General features: G+C 46.0%; 1 protein-coding gene across 1 annotated transcript in view; it reads right to left on the bottom strand.

Moving 5' to 3' along the window:
- Window positions 1-21176, bottom strand: part of BBS1 (Bardet-Biedl syndrome 1) — a 591426-nt gene that overhangs the window by 49412 nt on the left and 520838 nt on the right. Inside the window, exon 16 of the mRNA XM_086938512.1 lies at window positions 1241-1327. Coding sequence (XP_086794638.1) covers window positions 1241-1327 — 87 coding nt within the window. The remainder of the gene's footprint in view (window positions 1-1240; window positions 1328-21176) is intronic.

Consider the following 21176-nt stretch of genomic DNA (forward strand, 5'->3'; position numbering starts at 1 on the left):
TAAAGAATTGCAGTGCCCTGAAGAAACTCCTTGGTTGGGAGTGAAACGCGTTGGCTGAACTCGTTGCATATTTTACTGATGTGTATTTTAAACGGACAAAGATAAATAAAGAACATTTTTCTACTTATATATTCTCTTGGACTTCTATTTTGGTGCGCCCCCATGAACATTGAAAAGATGCAAAATACATGTTCTGCCTGTGAAGTATGCTGCATCCTGACTTAGGGCTTGGTAGGTCTGCCATAGGGGTGACTTATACATACTGCAGAAGAAGGTTTGGCTTTTCTGTTGCTTTAAATGGCAAAGTCAGCTGGCTGCTTATAGTTGTCTTCCAGTCTGCAGTGGCCAACGGGAAGGCTCATTTTACCGGTGTCACAACCAGAGTGGCACAACCAGTACTGCAAACGTTGGGGTGACTCTCTAACTTAAATGCCCTGGATACCATATACTACGGATTTATAGCTAAGTTAGCCTATGCGGAATGCGTATAACCAATGTAATATACACGTTTTGGGGTCAGTGCACTGAGGTCTGGTTAGCAGGCCTCAGAGTAGAAAACCCAGTAGCACCAATCCAAAAACTTTTGGGTGACCGTACAAAAATAGGCATTTCCTTAAGGTTATGGTTAAAGTATTTATATATTATACAATTATAAATAAGTGTGGACCACACAATCTAGTGATACTTAGCATTCAGCAACTCTGTGGAAGGCAAACCCAGGCTCTCCTTCATCCCTGCCACCCCAGATCGAACCCTTGGAAAGACTTTTACAAGGATTATGAGGTCTCTCAGCAATCCCTACCAAGACAGATAAGGTCCTCAACTAATTTATAGGTTATAATTATTCTGCGATAACCTATGCCGGGTCAATTAAAGCCACTCTTAAACACTGGTAGATGATGAAGAGATCTCACGTTCTTTCCTGCTACTGATGAGCGCATGTCATGTAATCCTCACTCACAACACTTGGCTGGATGCAAGATCTTTCCCTCTATTATCATGAGATCTCGAACATATCAAAATCTTATATGGTACCATTCATGGCGCTAATTGAAAAAAGCCCTCCCCACATGCTACATAATGTGAGTAATAGCAGAAGTTGAAGCTAGGACCAGTGATTACCGAGACCCAACATTGAGCATTTGTTTTTTAGTTCAGAGCATAAATGTATTTCAATGCAAAGAAGGTTGAAAGTTTTGTACCAGAGATATGCGCCATATATGTGGTCTTGTGCACAAACCTTGATAATGTCGGAGACCCCTTTGTCGCTGAGGCAATCCACAAATGTTTCAATAGGATAATTGAGTCCTGGAACCAGTAATGGCACCTGAAAGGAAATTGAAAGGAGAACAAGGGGTGGAGAGAAAGGGAAGGGAAATAAATAGTCATAAGAATAAAGGAATGACCAAGAGAGGAAATCAAATAATGAGAGTGTTAAAAAAAGATAACGGTAACAAGTTTATTGAGTATGTTGAGGAGCAAGTGAAAGAGGCAGGGATGAAGGGGGAGAGAGGCAGATCATGATACAGGTAAATAGGAAGGGACCGGAGCACAGAAAGAGAGAATGATGGCAAAAATAGAATGAGAGTGCAAAGGAAAGGAAAGAGGGAAGGGTATATACAAAGAGAAAGTAACAGAAGAGGCAGCAAAGAACATGTGGCAAAGCGAGGAGACAATTGGCGAAAGGATGAGTGACATTGAGGGTTGGATCAGAAGCAGTAAATTGGAAAAAGATTGAGAGTGTCATGAGGAGGGAAATGAAGAACAAAGATGAGAATGATAAAAGGGAAAAAGTGAGATGAAGAGTTAGAACACAAGATGCAAGTTAAAAGAAATGGGAATGGAAAGATGAGCATTGCAGATTATTACAAGAATTTAACACACCAAATTCTTCAATATGTCTTCCACCCATAGAAGAAAAGATTCCCCATGGGAAGAGGAAATGCATTCTTAGTGAATAATGTAGATACAAGCAAGTGCTAAAGGTGAAGGACCAATCTAACAGTTCATATGCAACAGAGCTCTTTGTTGACTCTTCCCTAAACTCCTGTAGTAGGCTTGCTATAATCTGCATGTCCTACAGATTTCCCAAAAATCCAGGATGAGAGTGCGAAGTGTGAAGGACTCCCAGTACATAATACTTGGGTATATCGAGTGCTGTCTGCAATACACAAAGCACTGGTGCTTATTAGAGGTGATGAAAAAGTTACTTACCTACTGTAACTATCTTTCTGGTGGATACTCTTATCTACCTGCTGGTTGTTCAAACTCTGCATATCCAAAAGCACCTGATTAGGTCCCTAAACTTTCCATAGCTTTTCCATACTGGTAGGGGGTGTTGGCTTGGTCTCTGCACCAGAAGAGATGCCAGGGTGAAACCCCTTGTACCATATATCACCCGCCTCGACAAGGAATTTACAGAAAAGTTACTCACCTGTGGTAAGAATCTTTCCCCTGGATATTCTATATACCTGCAGACTCCTCATCTGCAGAATAATCCCAGGCATCAGACTGTATCCGGGACCTTCAAAGCTCTCACATCACCAGGAAGTGGCACGGGCTTCGTGTTAACGTTGAAAGTGGAATCAAATGACATCACCAAAGTCACATAGCACTGGCCCTGGTGCAACAACATTGATTTCCATCTATTTATTACCACCCTTTGAGGCGAGCGGATTGATTGACACTGATAGAGTAGTCCAGTACCAAAACATCATTTGGTGTCTTATTAACTATCTCAGTAAGAATCCATCAAATGGGGTGGTGGGCAGGCGAGTGAGGAGTCTGCAGGTGATGAAGAGTATCCACCTGAAAGATTGTTACTGCATGTAAGTTACTTTTTCTTCAGATGATGCCTCTATCTGCAGGTCGCTCACCAGCGTTTCAGAGCAATGCCCTACCTAGGAGGTAGGTTGATGGGTGGTTATACAAGGAGATCCTACAAGACGGATCTGGCGAAGTGACTGCCTCTGGAATTTATGCAGTATAGCTAGTCGAAGGTGTGAGAGATGCACAAATAGTTGCCTTGCATGACTGTAGGAAAGTAGGATCTGCTTTCATGGTCACCCCCACTTTCTGCTGGTGTCATTATGTTTTACTGACTAGTCTGACTAGGATCCTGCTAATCAGGACCCCAGTATCTGTGCTTCTTCCCTAAATTGGACATGGTTAGGTACACTCCGGAGTGGCTACTGGTATACCCTTGTAAGCCCCTATTATATGGTACTCAGGGCATATGTACACAGGGGTCTCCCAGGGGATGAAGCATGTATTATGCCACCCGTGAGAGACCACTCAGATTGTGACTACATGCCTGCCATTGCAGCCTGTGTAAGCTGGTGCTAGCACCACTTACAACACATATGTTTCCTTATATCTGAGGTCACTGCACTTAAAACCTAGAAGTGATCCCTAAGGCAGGCCTTTCAATCGAAAGATAGGGTGCTCGGTTCTAAGTGTGACAGTGCCCCTGCACGAGCAAGACAGTCCTACAACGTTAGGAGCACATTCTCCCAGGTTGTAAGTGCAGCAGCTATTAAGATACATAGAGTGGCCATGGATCATCACGTGATGGCTACCTCTAAACTGGCTGTAATGAACCCTTTCATGTTAGGTATCAATCATTTTGGAATCATACCCCCACACCAGAAACGGTGTGGGAGGTATGATTCCATACACTGTAAAGTTTCTCAGGGAGGCCCTCAGTGCTCCTGGTACCAGTCTTTTAGAGACCCGGACAGCAAACTATGGCTGCTGCTGACCAGAAACCTGATTCTGCCCTCCTGCTGCTGAGCCAAGCTCGAGCAGAGGAAGGCAGGACAATAGGTATCCTGTCACAGGGAGGTAGTGACCACTTACCACTCAGGCCTTAGTGTATTGGTACAGGATGGGAGCACTTGCCGGCACCACTCAGACTACTTGAAGCGCACATTTAGTGCCCTCCGTGCATATTCCAGTTCAGACCAGTTCAGGGAACCTTTGGTTCCCACTCTGGCGTGAAACTGGATAAAGGACATGGGAGTATCCACCCCACTGTCCAGCCCCTCCTCTGGGTGGTACCCCTGAATTGCTCCAACTCTTTCCTTAGGATACGTAAGGGCTTACCTGTGAGTGGGTCTCTAGATTCGTTGTGGAACAAGATTCAGATCCAACACCACTTCAACTTCGAACGTCTGGGCACTCTGGACATCGCTGGGCTTCATGTTTCGAACCAAGGCTGCAACTGGGAAGACTCCTGCTGCTCTTGGTCTCTTCATCCTGCAAGTCTCCTGCAACGTCCGTATCTGTGCTCCATACAGGTTCTTCACAAGGCCTGTGGACATCCAAGACATCCGAAGGATTCTCCCTTGGAGTGAAGGAGTCACTTCTCTGCATCTGCAGGCACCGCAACAAAGCTGACTGGTCTGCTGTTCCTGAGCTCCCACAGACTCTAAAAGGTTCAACAACACAGGTGGTGGTTCTGCAACTACCTTGAGGCCTGCACTGTCTTCCTAGCAAGTTGGAGGTCAGTATCCCTCGTCGGAACCGCTGCAGCAGTACCTCGGTGCACCGCATCGACATGCCGTTCCCCACGGCTTGTTGACTCTCCTCAAGAGATCTTAAGGCTCCAAAGAGCTCCAGCCTCAAGCATCTCCTGCCGCCAAGAACTTCGCCTGCACCGCATCCTTTGCACCGTGGGCCTTCATCCTTTGGTGAGCTGCTCGAGTCCTCTTGCGACTCCTGTGGGTCCTCTTGAGGGTCTTTTTTGGTTCCAGTGGGTTCCCCTGCTTTCTCTTTGCCTGGTCTGACTTACCTGCTCATGGTGAGTCACTTGGACCTTGCTGGTCCCGACACTGCACCCTTTTCGACGACTATGTTGTTTGCCTCTGCCAAGGCTTGTTGGTGCCCCTGCCGGACACTGACCCCTTAGCTCTCGACATCCGACATGGGACAGCTTGTGACCTGCTCCTGGTCTTCCTGTGCATTGCCTGGTCTGTACAGCTGTAACTTCAAGGGCACAGTCAAACTCTCCTGTATCTCCTACATCGGTAGGCATTCGTCTAACGTGCCTCCTGTTCACTTCGGAGTGGCATTGACTCTGTCCCCTCTGCTTGCCCGCACCTCTCATCTTGAATCAGCCTTTGGGTTCCACTGGACACTTTCACCTTCTTCGTCAGCTGCATCTTCCTGAAATCTTCCATTGTGGTCTACAGGGATTCCGATGCCACTTTGCACCTATGCACCCGGCTTCCCTGGTGTAGGTATCCCGGTTCCTGATGTATCCACTGGTGGGGTGGCTCTTCAACCTTCCTTCTTCCACAGGGTTAATTCAGGGTCCTCCGCTGGGAAGGGTCCTTCTTTAAAATTGCAACCGCAACTTACCCATTGACTTCCATTGAGTATGCGTTGTGTTCCCACTTTGCACACAAACTCTGTGGGGTTCCTAGATCTCAACTTGGGTGGTTCCTTGGGTCCCTGACTCTTTTATGTCTTCTGGGTCCCTTCCTGATTTGAGTTGTGGTTCGCATTCCACTAATTTAGTATAAGGTTTGGTCTCCCCCTGGAGACCACTGTGTATGCTGTGCTATTTACGTATTCTATTGACAAAGTATTGTGTGTATTGTGCATATATCTCTGGTTAAAAGATATTGTATTGTGTTAGTGAGTGTTAATAATAAATACATATTTTTTATAACTACACTGTGTGGTTCTTTTTCACTTAACCCATACCATAAGATTAAGTGCTGTTAAAAAAAGCTGCTTTTCACTCCTTCTGGACTAAGCCTGAAGGCTGCTCTCCACAGCTACCACTTAAAGAGCTTTCTAAGGTTGTCTAAGACCACTAAAATCACCATAAGGGTTGTCTGGATTAGTTCAGGGTGCAACACTTACATAAGTGATAACCATATACCCAGCAAGCCTCATACAGTCTGAAATTGGTATTTCTCGTGCAAGGGCAGAAATGGTGGATTTGGCACTGGTGGAATGGGCTCTGGTCTCTTCTGGAGGTTCCTCCCTGGCCACAGTTTAGCAGGTCTTGGTGTATGTATAGGCATTTATATAGCGCACTACTTACCCGTAGGGTCCCAAGGCGCTTCGACCGCTGCAAAACCCTTCCTGGCTTCCCTGAGAGATGGTCCCTTAATGGGTATCTCCAGGGTGAGACCAGGCATCCCCGGCGGTCTGGTGGGGCCGTTAGTGAAGATGAGGCAAGCTAATGCCCAGAGTTGCCGAGTGTGATCGCTGATCAGAGTGGGCACCGAGGCCAGAGAATTATCGAGTCCGCTGACCCTGGTCCAGAAACCTGCCGCGCCGGGAATCGAACCCTGGTCCCGGGCCGTCCTCTGCTCTCGGGTCTGCCGCCTCTAACCAGTGAGCCACACTACTTCACTGGTGCAGAGGATGACCCACCTGGATACGGTCCTTTTCTGCACTGCTTTACCTTTCTTGGACCAAAGTATCCCACACAGAGCTGGTACTGCATCTGTGTGTCATTGGTGTGATCTAGGCAGTAGTTTACCACCTGCCTGAGATCTACCTTTTGCAACTGCACCCCTTCTTTAGTGAGACGGGGTGGGAGATATAAGGGCAGAAGGGTGACCGAAAGATTCAGGTGGAAGAGTCACCACCTTTGGTAGAAAAGCATCCCTGGTTTGCAACACCAATCTTTTGGGAGAAAAGGAGGTAAAAAGAGGACGGGAACTGTGAGTTTGTAACCCACTCACACCTGTCTGGTTGAATTTATAGCCACCAACAACACTGTTGTTAGAGTCAACATTAAAGGACCACTATGCAGGGGCTCAAATGGAGTCCCTATGAGAAAAGTTAAAACCAAATTAAGGTCCCATTGGGCACAGCAAAGGGGGTTGGAGGATACATATACGTTAACACCAACAGAAATTCCATTACTATGGGGGATTTAAAAAGGTATGACTGATCTAGCTGACAGGAGTGCCGCCAAATACGCTTTGACATTGCCAGTCTCACAACCCCTCTGGGAAAGCTGAAGTGTGAATTGTAGGACCTGTGACAACTTGGCCTGCAAGGAGTCTATGTTATTGTCGGCACCCAATGCAACAAAGTTAATCCATCTGCCAGAGTAAGCAGATTTGGTGGAGGGTCGACGCATGGATAGGAGGACGTAAACCACATATGGTGGCAACTGAAAGGAACTCTGATATCCCCACTCAATCGCCAGGCATGCAGGTGGAGGCCTCCGAAATTTTGCTGCAGAACCATTCCCCCTGACTGGGAGAGAAGGTCCAGTTTGAATGGCAGCTTGAGTGCAGGACAAGTGGAGAGTACAGAAGACCTGTTTACCACACCCTCTTTAGACAATCCCGAGCAATGAGAATGACTTGGGCTCGGTCTTGGCGAATCTTCCTCGGAATTTGAGAAACCAAGAGTATGGGGGGGCATAATGCAGCCAAATGTTCCACCTTAACTAAAACGCATCCCCAAAGGCTCCTCTCAACTGGAGGACACAAAACTGCTTGCTTTGAGAATTTTCCAATAAGGTGAACAAGTCAACCTGGGGAGTGCCTCACTAGGTGAAGATGTCCTGGGCTACCTCTGGTAGAAGGCACCACTCGTGATCAGCAATATAACACCGGCTCGGCATTCAGAGATTGGCGGTAAGCCAGATCCCTTGGAGGTGTTCCACAGACTACAGTCTCAACACTTCCAGTCAAAGGAGGTGAGACCGTACTCCCTCTTGCTTGTTGAACACATATATTCCACATCGCTTTGAGTTGGCCATCAAGATGTGATGAACTGACGTTGTATAGATGGGAGGAAGGCCTTGATCTTAAGCAAGCCACTCGCAGTTCCAAAGGTTGATGTGAAGAATCTGTTCTTCTGGAGACAAGAGGCCTCTGATCCCCAGATGAGCTCAGACTGATACATGAGGTGGATCATCCATCACTATCATAGCCATGGTTTGTGGCGGAGAGAAGGCTAGCCCGCAAGAAAAGCTCACTACATTGTCCTTCCCCCAAACCACTTCTGCCACAAGGCTGGAGGAAATCATTGTGGAGTCTAACAGGCCTCCTTCGTACTGTAGCCAATGATTACGCAGACACCCCTGCCAGACCCTCATGTATCAACGTGAGTAAATGACTAGGAGAATGCAGGAGACCAGCAGACCTAGGAATTTCAGCATCCTCACAAATGAAACTCGCATGCATTGTTGGAAGGAGGAACTTGTTGTAGGCAATCATCTGTGGCTATGGAGAGGCACTAAGTACGGATCCTATGAACTATAGCTGTTGAGAGGGTCACAAGTGAGATTGGACTCGTTGATCAAAAAGCCCAGTTCAAACTACAGGGATACTGCTGACTGCAGATGGCGTGATACCACCTCTGGCAACCTGTCTTAGCCAGCCATCCTGGTGAACAAGTTACTTGCCTTCTGTAACACATTATCTGGTAAAGACATAGTCTAGTCCCAGATTCCCTAACTTTGTATCCTCTCCAGGCGCCAGACTGGATCCGGAAACCATGTCGACTATGGATGTGACATAAGTGGAGTCATATAAGTCCCCTCTGGCGCGCGTGACATCAGTTTCTTTTGTGAAATCTTCCATGCAACAATGCGGAGCCACCATAGAAACTATCTGTGGAAATAGTGTGCCAAAATATTAATGTATCCTTGAAACAATACGTAGAAAACAGAATTGTATACAATGGCAATACCTAGCCAAGATCTTCAAGATAAGACCAAAGGGTAGGTGTATCACACAACTACATGAAAGATTGATCACTGGTGAATAAACCAGTGCTGAAAGAGGGTAAAACCTTTATACTCAAACAAGAGTCTATAAGCCAAGATCAAATAGATCGAGAAAGCACTTAGGTACTAGAGGCACTAACCACCGGTGAATAACTGGGGTTGTAAAAGGTAGCACTGAGCTACTTGAGACACTGGCCACTGGTATATAAACCAGGGTTGTAAAAGGAATACCTCTTGCACTGCAAATAGTTTGCAGAGTGGGGAGGAAGGAAGGGCGTTAAGGAAGCTGCGGCTAGGCTGTCTTTAACAGATAAAATCGCCAAAGGTAAGTAACTTGTCCATCTGATACAGACAGCTAGTCGCAGATTCCTTAAGTTTGAATCAGATACCATAGCTATACATACCCAGAGGAGGGTCTGCAAACTAATTCTACAAAAATTCTTAGAAAGCATCAGTCGGTCGAAATTAGTAACAGACCCTCTTGGGAGCAGAAATTAGAGGAAAAAGAGCAAGAGCTCCTTATAAAAACTGCGTTAAGGACCACAGGCAACGCCAATGAAAACAACCCTAAGGTATGGATCAAGTGGCGGAATAACACCATGCCAGAAGGCAACAGTCAATAGCATGAGCACAATATCTGACCCCAAAAGGGTGAAGCAGCCTATTGCCCAAGGGGCAGAGAGCGCTAGCGAATGTCCTGAACTCTACAGTCTCTTTCTTTGCAAGAATAATCGAGGGACAAACGTCCTGAGAACCAGAAACGAGGGCTCTCAAAACACATCTGCACTAGAAGTAGGGGGAATAACGTATTCACCGCAAGAGCAGGAAGGGGAAAAAAAGAACAAGATTGAAGAAAAAACTCCAACCTGTCCTTGGGAACAAAACACTATATCCTAGGATAATTACTAGGGTCCCTATACTTGAAAAATAACTCATGTCATTAGATAAAAGAGCAATGCAAGGATCCACACCGCATAGAACCACTAGAGACAGAAAGATGGCAGGTATCTAGATAAATGCCAAAAACAATGAGTAAGAATGTACAAATTTCCATAGCTCATACTCATAATGTGGGTTACATATAGTCATACCCACAATACTTGTGTGTGTATGTATATATATATATATATATATATATTATCCAACAAAGTGCCCTAAGCAGTGAGAGGGCAAACACAATGCTCCGCCATCCAGCAGTAAGGTGCAGCTTGCTTTTCAGCTTCCAACTTTAATTAACATTGCCAACGCGTTTCACGGCTTCACACCGCTTCTTCCTGGGCTGCTCCAAACAAACGCGGAGACACACACTTGTATCACATCTCTATTGGCTTTGTTCACATGCTCGTCCTAAGTGCCTAGAGGAGGAAACTGGGCCCCATAGTCAGGTTGCCCAAAAATACATATTAAACATCCTGCGCTGTTGCATATAGCAAGCAAAATCTGAGGATGTGCAGTACAGATCCATTATACCTGTGTGTATACCAACAGAACAAAGAGAGAAGGGTACACCTTCCATAACCCATCCTGAGTGACTTAGCATTAAGATAATGCCAACTGCCAAAAATCTCCTGTCAAAAGAAAACGCAGCGAAGAACACCTTGGTGACAGCAACACTTACGACCACAGTTGGTCCGTTAAGTCAAATGAAGTACAGTCCAACAACGGCATTCCAAGATGATACCCAGTTGGAATACAGGAACATAAGGAATGCCAGATAGCCGTAATTCAATTATGCACTTTGTATAATTAACGAAAAAAATCAAAATGAAAGACTATGGCTGAAGACTCCGATTACCTCCATGTGTGCCATCTTCCGGAGTTGTCTGAGGTGGTCTGGTTGGAAATGTTGTCGGGCAGTGGCTGTGAGTGTGAAAATATATATATATATATATATATATATATATATATATATATATATATATATATATATATATATATATATATATGTATATAATCCCAACACGAAGTTGAGCCCTCTGTAGGAAGCAGCGAAATAAAAGTTTGTAAAAACCCCTGTGGGCTGATGCACTGTGGCGTTGGGCATCCTGTTGTAATTATTCATCTGCTCACAGGACTCCGACCTCCCTGCACCACAAGAACCAGAATGCCGTCTTTCGGACACGCCCACTGGGGCAGGTTCTTAATAAGGAAATGCACGTAATGTTTTCAGAGTGACCAGCTGCCATTGAAAAAGGGAGGATGATCCCGAAACCGGTCTGGCATGAGAAAGGAGAGATGACTGTGCCCGAATGCGTCTCCTGCTGCATCTGCTCCAAAATGAAATGGATGCAAATTTCCGATCAGTTGCTGCTTCCTACAGAGGGCTCAACTTCGTGTTGGGATGTTTTGTGGCTCGAGTCCAGCTGCGGGGAGCATGTAAGCCGCTTCAGGGCGGACCTGGGATGGCGCCAACCGGCGTCATTTTTACGGGAGGTCGGAGTCCTGTGAGCAGATGAATAATTACAACTGGATGCCTAACGCCACAGTGCATCAGCCCACAGGGGTTTTTACAAACTTTTATTTCGCTGCCACTTGAAACCAACACACCTGAGTAATGATTAGAAGCACCACAAGAACCAGAATGCCGTCTTTCGGACACGCCCACTGGGGCAGGTTCTTAATAAGGAAATGCACGTAACGTTTGCAGAGTGACCAGCTGCCATTGAAAAAGGGAGGATGATCCCGAAACCGGTGTGGCATGAGAAAGGAGAGATGACTGTGCCCGAATGCGTCTCCTGCTGCATCTGCTCCAAAATTAAATGGATGCAAATTTCCGATCAGTTGCTGCTTCCTACAGAGGGCTCAACTTCGTGTTGGGATATATATATATATATATATATTAGCGATATGAGATTTATTTCCAAAACAATAAATCATCCGGCACTCCAGGGTAGATTACGAAAGTCCTTTTTATTTAATGACGAGATACATCTATGCGTTTCGGGAGTCAAGCTCCCTTGTTTCCTGAAGATCTATTTTCCATAGGAAATTCGCAACATTCTTTTCCCAATAACTTTGGGGCTAGTTGATGAATCTTCAGGAAATTTTCAAAACTCGTGGCCCGCTCCGGTCTGCTCCTATCTTGAAAGTTTTGGGGTGATTCAGCAAGCGGGGGCTGAGAAAAACGTGTTTTCCCCATGCAATTTCCAATAGGAAACTTTAGACACGGCTATAGCCCGAACAGCTGAACAGAATTACACCAAATTTGGCAAAAAGGAAGCCCTTGGTTCAAAAAGAACCCTTTTTAGGTCGAGCCTGGCATAAGATGTGCGAAGCACTGCTGTCGCCAGCGAGCTCTATTGTTAGGGAGTGGCCTCGGAAGTGGGACAGGAGATGGGCACGCGCAGAGCTTTCGCCGATTTCAGTTGGTGTACGCACACGTACAGCCACGCGCCATGCACATCTCCTGTCCCCCTTCCTTCAAGCCAGCATGCAGTTTAGTTTCACTTTCACCACTTTTTCTTATTTAAAAAAAATCTCGCCCCTTCGTTGGAGCGGCCCGCAACGGCGGGTCTGCTCAGGAATTAAATCTGTACTCTGTGCCTTCATCGGCACAACCACTAGGCAAATGGACAATCCCCCACTCACCCAGTGTGGAGGCTGGTTGCGGCGCTTTTCCAGAGCACTCCAGCTCCTCTATCCTTCTGCCAGCCCGACGCTGGGCTCTCTCCGCAGGCATGGGAGCCCCGCAGTGCTATCGGCCGCTCTTCACCCGGACCCCTCCTGGGACCCGGGACTTCAGTTCCGGCACTTCCTCTTTGGCGCCGGGGCTCCCTCTTCACAACGAGTTACAAAGTTTCATTACACACAGTAAGATTATTTTTTTGTCAGCTTGCTTGCCCGTACAAATGGCAGTAACAATGTGCAAATTTCATCACTCAGCTGCATAAAAAAACAAACCATTTGCATTGTAAATGACAATGCCTTATGTTTGTGTTGGGTTTTAAAACAGGTGAATAAAAGGCATTGTCATTTACAATGCCAATAGCTTCAACTCTTGCAAAGGCCTATTGCATTGCAAATGCTTGTTGTTAAATGGTATAAATTCGTTCAGTAGTTGCTGAGAAAATGAAAATTAAAAAAGTTTCGATATCGATGGCCGCGGAGGATCCGCGCACCCTACAGATTAGGATCCGCGCACCCTGCAAATTAGGATCCGCGCACCCTGCCGATCATGAGCTGTATTCTAATTGGCTGTGAACACTCTAAACCAGGAAATGTTGAGAGCCATCTTGTGCCTCGGTAGATGCGAGGCAGAAGATGGTAGGTAAATGAAGGTGAATCCATCACCGTTCTTTATCCCACTTTCCACCCCAGTTCAGACATGGCCATATGCAAATCAGTCTGACCCTGTGCCTCATGGGAACAGTCTAGCCCGAATTGCCAAGCCATGCCTTCCCTGGACCGAGAACAAGCTTACTAGGCACGGTTTCTGGCATTACAGCCGACTTCAGCCAGGCTTGCTTGAATCCAGTGGCAAAGTGAGCAAGGGACTCACGTCTGAGCATACCCTGCCAACGTATGGCGAACAAAGCGGTACAAAAGGGGGGTGGTGATGGACGGAGCATCTGAACCGATCAAACACCCAGTCAACGGATCTGGGTTTAATCCATCACCGTTCTTTAGCCCACTCTGCCACCCCAGTTCAGACATGGCCATATGCAAATCAGTCTGACCCTGTGCCTCATGGGAACATCAGACTGATTTGCATACGGTGATGGATTAAACCCATATCTGTTGGGTGTGAGTGTTAGATTGGTTCAGATGCTCCGTCCATCACCACCCCCTTTTGTACCGTCACTGATCAATAGAACACTATCAAATGCACTTATACACCTATATCAACATTACACACCAGCACACATTCTACTCACTTATGCAGGCATCCTACTCACTTATGCCAACAATCGATCATACTTACATTTCCTCAGCTACACACTTATACAAACACCACTTCATTTATTCATACAGATAGTAACTCATACTTAGGGGCACATTAACATAATGAGTGGATGGCCAAAAAACCTCCACCTGCTACTGAATTCCCCCCGCCACATTACCATGGCGGGGGGGAATTCTGCCTACCGGGCGGAAAAGCAGTTTATATGGTGGTGGTGTCTGGTAGGCACCGCCATCCATATTACTATGCAGGCAGGGACATGCCTTTCCGTGGCGGTGTTAGGCATGCAGTGTTTGACATTGAGGGCCTGTTGCAGGCCCCCAGGGACTCTGGGGGGTGGGGGTGCACATGGGGGTTACCTTTGGTACCCCACATCAGTTACATGCACAACATGGCAGGCACATTGCGGTGCCTGCCATGTTGTTCATGGAAGTGCACAACATGCCTTCCTGGCATTATGGCGGGCGGTGCTGAGTGCACCGCCCGCCACAATGTTAGGAATGCAGGATACGCCCACCACTGCTGTGGGCGTATCCTAATACCACCAACGGGACCCCCGCACCGATGGAGGGCGGTCCCATTTCCCACTGGTATGATGGGCGGACAAAGTCCGCCCGCCATACTAATGTGCCCCTTAGTGTCTTATAAAATCACTATTACAAGTATACAGTCATCCATTCAGTCCCTCACACAATCACTGAGTCTTATGTATAGTTATTTATATACAACAACTGTCACATACACTGCCTTTTATTTTTCTACTTTGTTGGACATGTACCACTGAGAGATATATTTGCTCATCACCACACCCATAAAGACACTCACTCACCCAAACAACTGTTTCCACATGCACTCTTAACCTCATATACCTACTGAATCAACTATTCGCACATCTTTGCACAGTCACACACCCCCACCCAACTACACACACATTCACTCTCCCATACAAATACTCAGCTAACAATTCAATAACTAATATAGACTTTCATGTAGCTAGTAACCAACTGATGCAGCAGTTTACACAACAACAGAGTGATACAAACATTCACACAGTTTAGTCATGAACCCATATATTTAGTGAGACACTTAAATTAGTCACTTAAACAGTCAATCACACTGCTACTAAATCCTCCATCCAGACACTTATACATCCACTCATTCTTCAATGCAGACTGCTATAAATATAATACATATTTAACTATCGAACCAAACCACATTCACTGGATGATGTCATCAGTGATGTCAATAGTGATGTCACTGACCATGTCATGAATGATGTAATATGGGACATCATCAGCAGCGCATTGTGGCCGCGCGAGTTATAGTTAGCAGAACTAACTATAACCGAGGAATTTCAATGGTTTTGTACGAGTGAAATGTCCACCTAACTATAACAGCCCTGAAACCTATGTTTTTTTCAGTGAATATATATATATATATATATATATATATGGAAACAAGGCTCCTCCTCAGCACGCTCTGCACTCGCAGACACCGCTTCCACGCCAGCAAAAAGAGGGACGGACCAGCAAAAGTCAGCAAGATGTTATTTATTTAACAAATCCCACAGAACCAGCATATATATATATCCTTAATCCAAAAGCGATCCTTCTTGGACGGTTCCCGTAGTCAGAAGGTCAATCAAACAGTTCCTGGTTAAAGGACAGTGTACTACAAAGCCCAGGATGCAGTGCGCCTGAGACACGCCCATAGAGGCAGGTGAGAGCTATTTGAGTAGACACTACCAGAAACTGTTTGATTGACCTTCACGAACATTGCCTCTGAGGAAAGGGTCATCCCTGAAATGCGTCAGGCTTTTATGTTCGAAGGAAACTCTGAAATCTGCTGGGAAGCGAGCAGTGAAATGGATTCAAATAAACGTGCTCATTGAAAAACTTCGTGTGGCAGTGCTTCTGTTAAGGCTACCTGTTTGGATTGAATATTTTCGGTTGTTGCCCAGTCGGGAAGCAAGTCCCACCTTGAATGAGGGTCCATGCAGGCTTTTGGTAGGAGCTTGCAGTCATGGAACGAAGGCAGGCGCAGCGCCAACGCAGGTGGTGCTGCCTTAAACACGAATTCACTGCTGCAAGTGCGCTTCCAGTCAGGTTCCAGTGCCCTCCTCGCTCCACTGGGAGAACATTGGTTCCAATTGCAAGGTTGAAGAAGCAGCCCCACTGTGGGTTAAAGGACAGTGTACTACAAAGCCCAGGATGCAGTGCGCCTGAGACACGCCCATAGAGGCAGATGAGAGCTATTTGAGTAGACATTACCAGAAACTGTTTGATTGACCTTCACGAACATTGCCTCTGAGGAAAGAGTCATCCTTGAAACGCGTCAGGCTTTTATGTTCGAAGGAGACTCTGAAATCTGCTGGGAAGCGAGCAGTGAAATGGATTCAAATAAACGTGCTCATTGAAAAACTTTGTGTGGCAGTGCTTCTGTTAAGGCTACCTGTTTGGATCGATGGATCGAATATTTTCGGCTGTTGCCCAGTCGGGAAGCAAGTCCCACCTTGAATGACGGTCCATGCAGGCTTTTGGTAGGAGCTTGCAGTCATGGAACGAAGGCAGGCGCAGCGCCAACGCAGGTGGTGCTGCCTTGGACACGAATTTACTGCTACAAGTGCGCTTCCAGTCAGGTTCCATTGCCCTCCTCACTCCACTGGGAGAACATTGGTTCCAATTGCAAGGTTGAAGAAGCAGCCCCACTGTGGGTTAAAGGACAGTGTACTACAAAGCCCAGGATGCAGTGCGCCTGAGACACGCCCATAGAGGCAGGTGAGAGCTATTTGAGTAGACACTACCAGAAACTGTTTGATTGACCTTCACGAACATTGCCTCTGAGGAAAGGGTCATCCCTGAAATGCGTCAGGCTTTTATGTTCGAAGGAGACTCTGAAATCTGCTGGGAAGCGAGCAGTGAAATGGATTCAAATAAACGTGCTCATTGAAAAACTTCGTGTGGCAGTGCTTCTGTTAAGGCTACCTATTTGGATTGAATATTTTCGGCTGTTGCCCAGTCGGGAAGCAAGTCCCACCTTGAATGAGGGTCCATGCAGGCTTGTGGTAGGAGCTTGCAGTCATGGAACGAAGGCAGGCGCAGCGCCAACGCAGGTGGTGCTGCCTTGGACACAAATTCATTGCTGCAAGTGCGCTTCCAGTCAGGTTCCAGTGCCCTCCTCGCTCCACTGGGAGAACATTGGTTCCAATTGCAAGGTTGAAGAAGCAGCCCCACTGTGGGTTAAAGGACAGTGTACTACACAGCCCAGGATGCCGTGCGCCTGAGACACGCCCATAGAGGCAGGTGAGAGCTATTTGAGTAGACACTACCAGAAACTGTTTGATTGACCTTCACGAACATTGCCTCTGAGGAAAGGGTCATCCCTGAAACGCGTCAGGCTTTTATGTTCGAAGGAGACTCTGAAATCTGCTGGGAAGCGAGCAGTGAAATGGATTCAAATAAACATGCTCATTGAAAAACTTTGTGTGGCAGTGCTTCTGTTAAGGCTACCTGTTTGGATTGAATATATATATATATATATATATATAATATTCGAGGACGGGCCCACTTGTGGGGTCCATACAGGACTTGATTGTGTGCTTTCCGCACCACACTTCCCAGAATGCACAGTCTCATTGGAGCCTCCCATCGGCGGGTGAGTCATATGAAATTGGAGAAGTGTGTCAGCGGGTGTGCACACTGCTTCCGTTAAAGCCCCTGAAGAGAAGCAGATGGAGCTTTGAAACGCGTCGGGCAGATCCATTACGGAGCGGCATCTACAAGCGGATCCCTGTCCTCACCTACACATATATCAAGCTACTGTTTGTGTGCTACTCAAAAGGTGGACAACCTGGAGCGACAATTTACACGCGGCAGTCCAGCCGCGGAGTATGCACCACCCCGTTACCCTTGGGGGTCACGGAAGTGAAACAGCAGCCATACATGGGATCGAGGACTGGCCCACTTGTGGGGTCCATACAGGACTTGATTGTGTGCTTTCCGCACCACACTTCCCAGAATGCACAGTCTCATTGGAGCCTCCCATCGGCGGGTGAGTCATATGAAATTGGAGAAGTGTGTCAACGGGTGCGCACACCGCTTCTGTTAAAGCCCCTGAAGAGAAGCAGATGGAGCTTCGAAACGCGTCGGGCAGATCCATTACGGAGCGGCATCTACAAGCGGATCCCCGTCCTCACCTACACATATATCAAGCTGCTGTTCTTGTGCTACTCAAAAGGTGGACAACCTGGAGCGACAATATATATATATATTGGTTGCAACCAAGCAGCGAACAGGGAGACGTAGGTGATCCGCCTTTGCTCGCCACATCCAACTAACATGTTGTAACCGGCGAAGCGCCCACCTCCTGCTTGATGCAGCTCAACTAGAGCTCCACCCCAGTTTTCATCTGCACCCTATATCTTAAGGAGTGCTTACCCAGAAGTATATTTTTCTTCTGGATGACCAAGGAATTAGGACTGGGTGCGTCTTTTAGGGGGCGCACACCACCCACTTCCTTGTTTTGGTCCTGAGGAATACCGGGGATTTCCCCATATGGTAGAAACATGTCGACCAACACATAAACTGAGATATGTAGGCCGTAACTTCCCTACTACTATCTCGTCCACATTTTTAATATTGTCCAGTTACTTTTTTATTAAAAATTGTATAAAAGCATTAACCAGGACAATTTTAACACTCACACCTTTTTTTGTTCGCATCCCACACTTCACTACCTGCTCCACTGTAACTCAGGTGTTGAAGCACACCCAAGTGACGCTAGGCCACTTGGGTGGGCCCCGATGATGAAGCAAGTCACCACTAGGTGGTGAGTGAGGGGTTTACTAACAAAGGAACAGTGTTTCCTTAGTTTGGACAAAAGCCTTCATTTACCCTCATCGGGTAATACTCCTCCATCTGTTCTTTTGATACCTTGACCAGGGAATCAGGAGTATTCCCCGTCCGGCTACCACGGACGCAACTCCTTTCTCTCTTTTTGTTTTCAAAACAGAAATCCCTCACCAGATATTTGGAGGTGGGGAGAGTTCCGCGCGGTTTGCGGATTATGCTGGCTCCCAGCTTTGAAAACCCCGACCCGAAAATGCTCCATGAATGGGCGCAATGCAATCTGGACAATTCAAGTCGCCTAATTCGGATACTTGTACAGTACGCTGAAAGTGATGGTGCCAAACTCCAGATACAGATCAGAGAATTAAATGATCAAATTAAAGCACTGAATGAGGGGGGGATTTGGAGAAAAAACTAAGAGATGACATGACAAAGAGACTGGCTAAGGAAGAAGATATAATTAAAAAGAAAAACTTTTAAATTTCAAAGGGACAAACTGGACTATCAAAATGGGCGTATTTACACATTTTCAAGGAAGTTTGATCCCCCAGCAACGAATAAAATGCTGAAACAAGCACAAGCGATAACCAGTCAGAAACAGCTTTCAATATCCTCCACAGACATCAGTACGGTTCCCAGCAGTGACTCCGAGGCAGAACAGAGATCAACAGTGGAGCAGTTGGGGTTTACAAAGCGGTCGTTAGGTCAGGAGGTGGAGTGCCTGCAACACGACCGCAAGAAATCGCTAAGATCCCATGCCTCCAACTCCGGCGCAACCAAAGGAACAATGCCAAGCGCAACCAACGGAGAAAATGCAGGACAGCCAAATCAAGGAGCAAAAAAGAAAACTTACAAAAGATGGAATCGCCGCTAAATTCACAAGTAAGTGAAAATATGACTATTGTGAATTTAACTAATACGCGATTAAGTCCCAAAGAACAGAGAATACTATCACTGGGGTTATCTTTTTGTCCACCATGTACTTTTGACTATGCAAAGACCAGAATGGACATTTTTTAATTTGTTAGAAAATTAAAACTTAGGAAGCTATTTCTGGTCAATAAACAAAAGACACGTAAGCCTCCAGACATAAATACAGTGGAGGGAACAAACTTGTCGGTAAGGGAATATGAGTTGCAATGCGACTTACAAGACCTTTTAAATGAAGGGGATTTGGATAATATTCAAGAAACGGTGAACACAACTGTAACGAATAATCCAGGGAACACCCCATTCAAGCCCAAATCGACATTTAACCCGGTGATGGCACATGATAATATTGATGTGTTCAGTGACATGATAACAACTGAGATTAAGAAATTACATAAAAAAACTATGATGGAAAACAAAAGAACAACAAAGTATAACAATTCTTTTGGCAGCCTAATGAAAAAACTGCAAGAGGATGAGAAGACAGGAATTAGGCAATCAGACAAAGGGGGCAACATTGTCCTCTGGCCAATGCACTTATATCTGGAGGAAGCACTTAAACAACTAAGCGACAGATTGTGCTATAGCAGGAGTGATGGACAGGCATTTAAACTGGCATGGGAAAAACTCAATACAAAACTTTACTCATGGAGAGGCCAAGGACTCTTGAGTGGAGATGAATTTAAATTTTTAAAGACTAACGATCCGATAATCCCGGTGTTCTATCTGATCCCAAAGATCCATAAGGATAGTATTAAACCACCGGGCAGGCCCATTATTTCGGCACGCGGTGGGACATTTGAAAATGTGTCCCGATATATTGATCATTTCCTTCAAGAGTTTGTAAAATCCCTGCCGTCCTACATCAGAGACACTATGGACTTTTTGCAGAAAATTAAAACAATAGTGTGGAAAACTGAATATCTATTGATCACACTAGATGTAACTGCTCTCTATACGAGCATTAACCATGTTGATGGGGTGAGGGCAGTTAAATATTTTCTCAGCAAGAGACCGGTGTGTATGTTGGAGCATAACAAAATGTTGTAAGAGATGTTGGAAATGTGTTTGAATAACAACTATTTTCTTTTCCAAAATCAAATGTTCCAGCAGCTGAGGGGAGTGGCAATGGGGGCCTGCTTCTCCCCCAGTTACTCATGTCTACACATGGGGCTGTGGGAGGAGCAGGTCCTGAGCAATGCCTTTGAAGAGATCATGTCCAACAAAGTGGTAGCATGGTACATATTCATAGACGATCTTTTTGTAATATGGAAGGGGTCAACGAGTGAAGCAGAACAATTCATTAGTGACATCAACAACAATGAATTAAACTTAAACTTCACTGGGGCCATAAGTAAGAACAAAGTCAACTTTCTAGACGTAGAGGTATATATAGAAGGAGGGGAACTGCAGACCAAATTACACCGTAAGGAAACTGCGGACAATACAATCCTCCATGCGTCTAGCCAGCACCCCAACCATTTAATCCGAAGCATCCCCTACGGGGAGATGCTGAGGATTAGAAGAATCTGTAGTACAGATGCTGCCTGCCTAACAGCACAAAATGAGAGCAAAACAAGGTTCTTACAAAGAGGCTATACAGAGAGTTTGGTGCTAAAAGCAATGGAAAGGGCCAATAAAGTAAAAATGACCCCCCCTGCGGAGGCAGATGTGGAGGCAGAACATATAGCGACAAAAAATGCTGGTTGCCAACCAAGACTCATTATAGAATATAGTCGCCAACACAGGCAATTACAAAATATTGTCAAGAAGAATTGGCGTATAATCA

The sequence above is a fragment of the Lissotriton vulgaris genome, chromosome 9 (genome assembly GCF_964263255.1).
Source record: "Lissotriton vulgaris chromosome 9, aLisVul1.2, whole genome shotgun sequence".
Taxonomy (NCBI): domain Eukaryota; kingdom Metazoa; phylum Chordata; class Amphibia; order Caudata; family Salamandridae; genus Lissotriton; species Lissotriton vulgaris.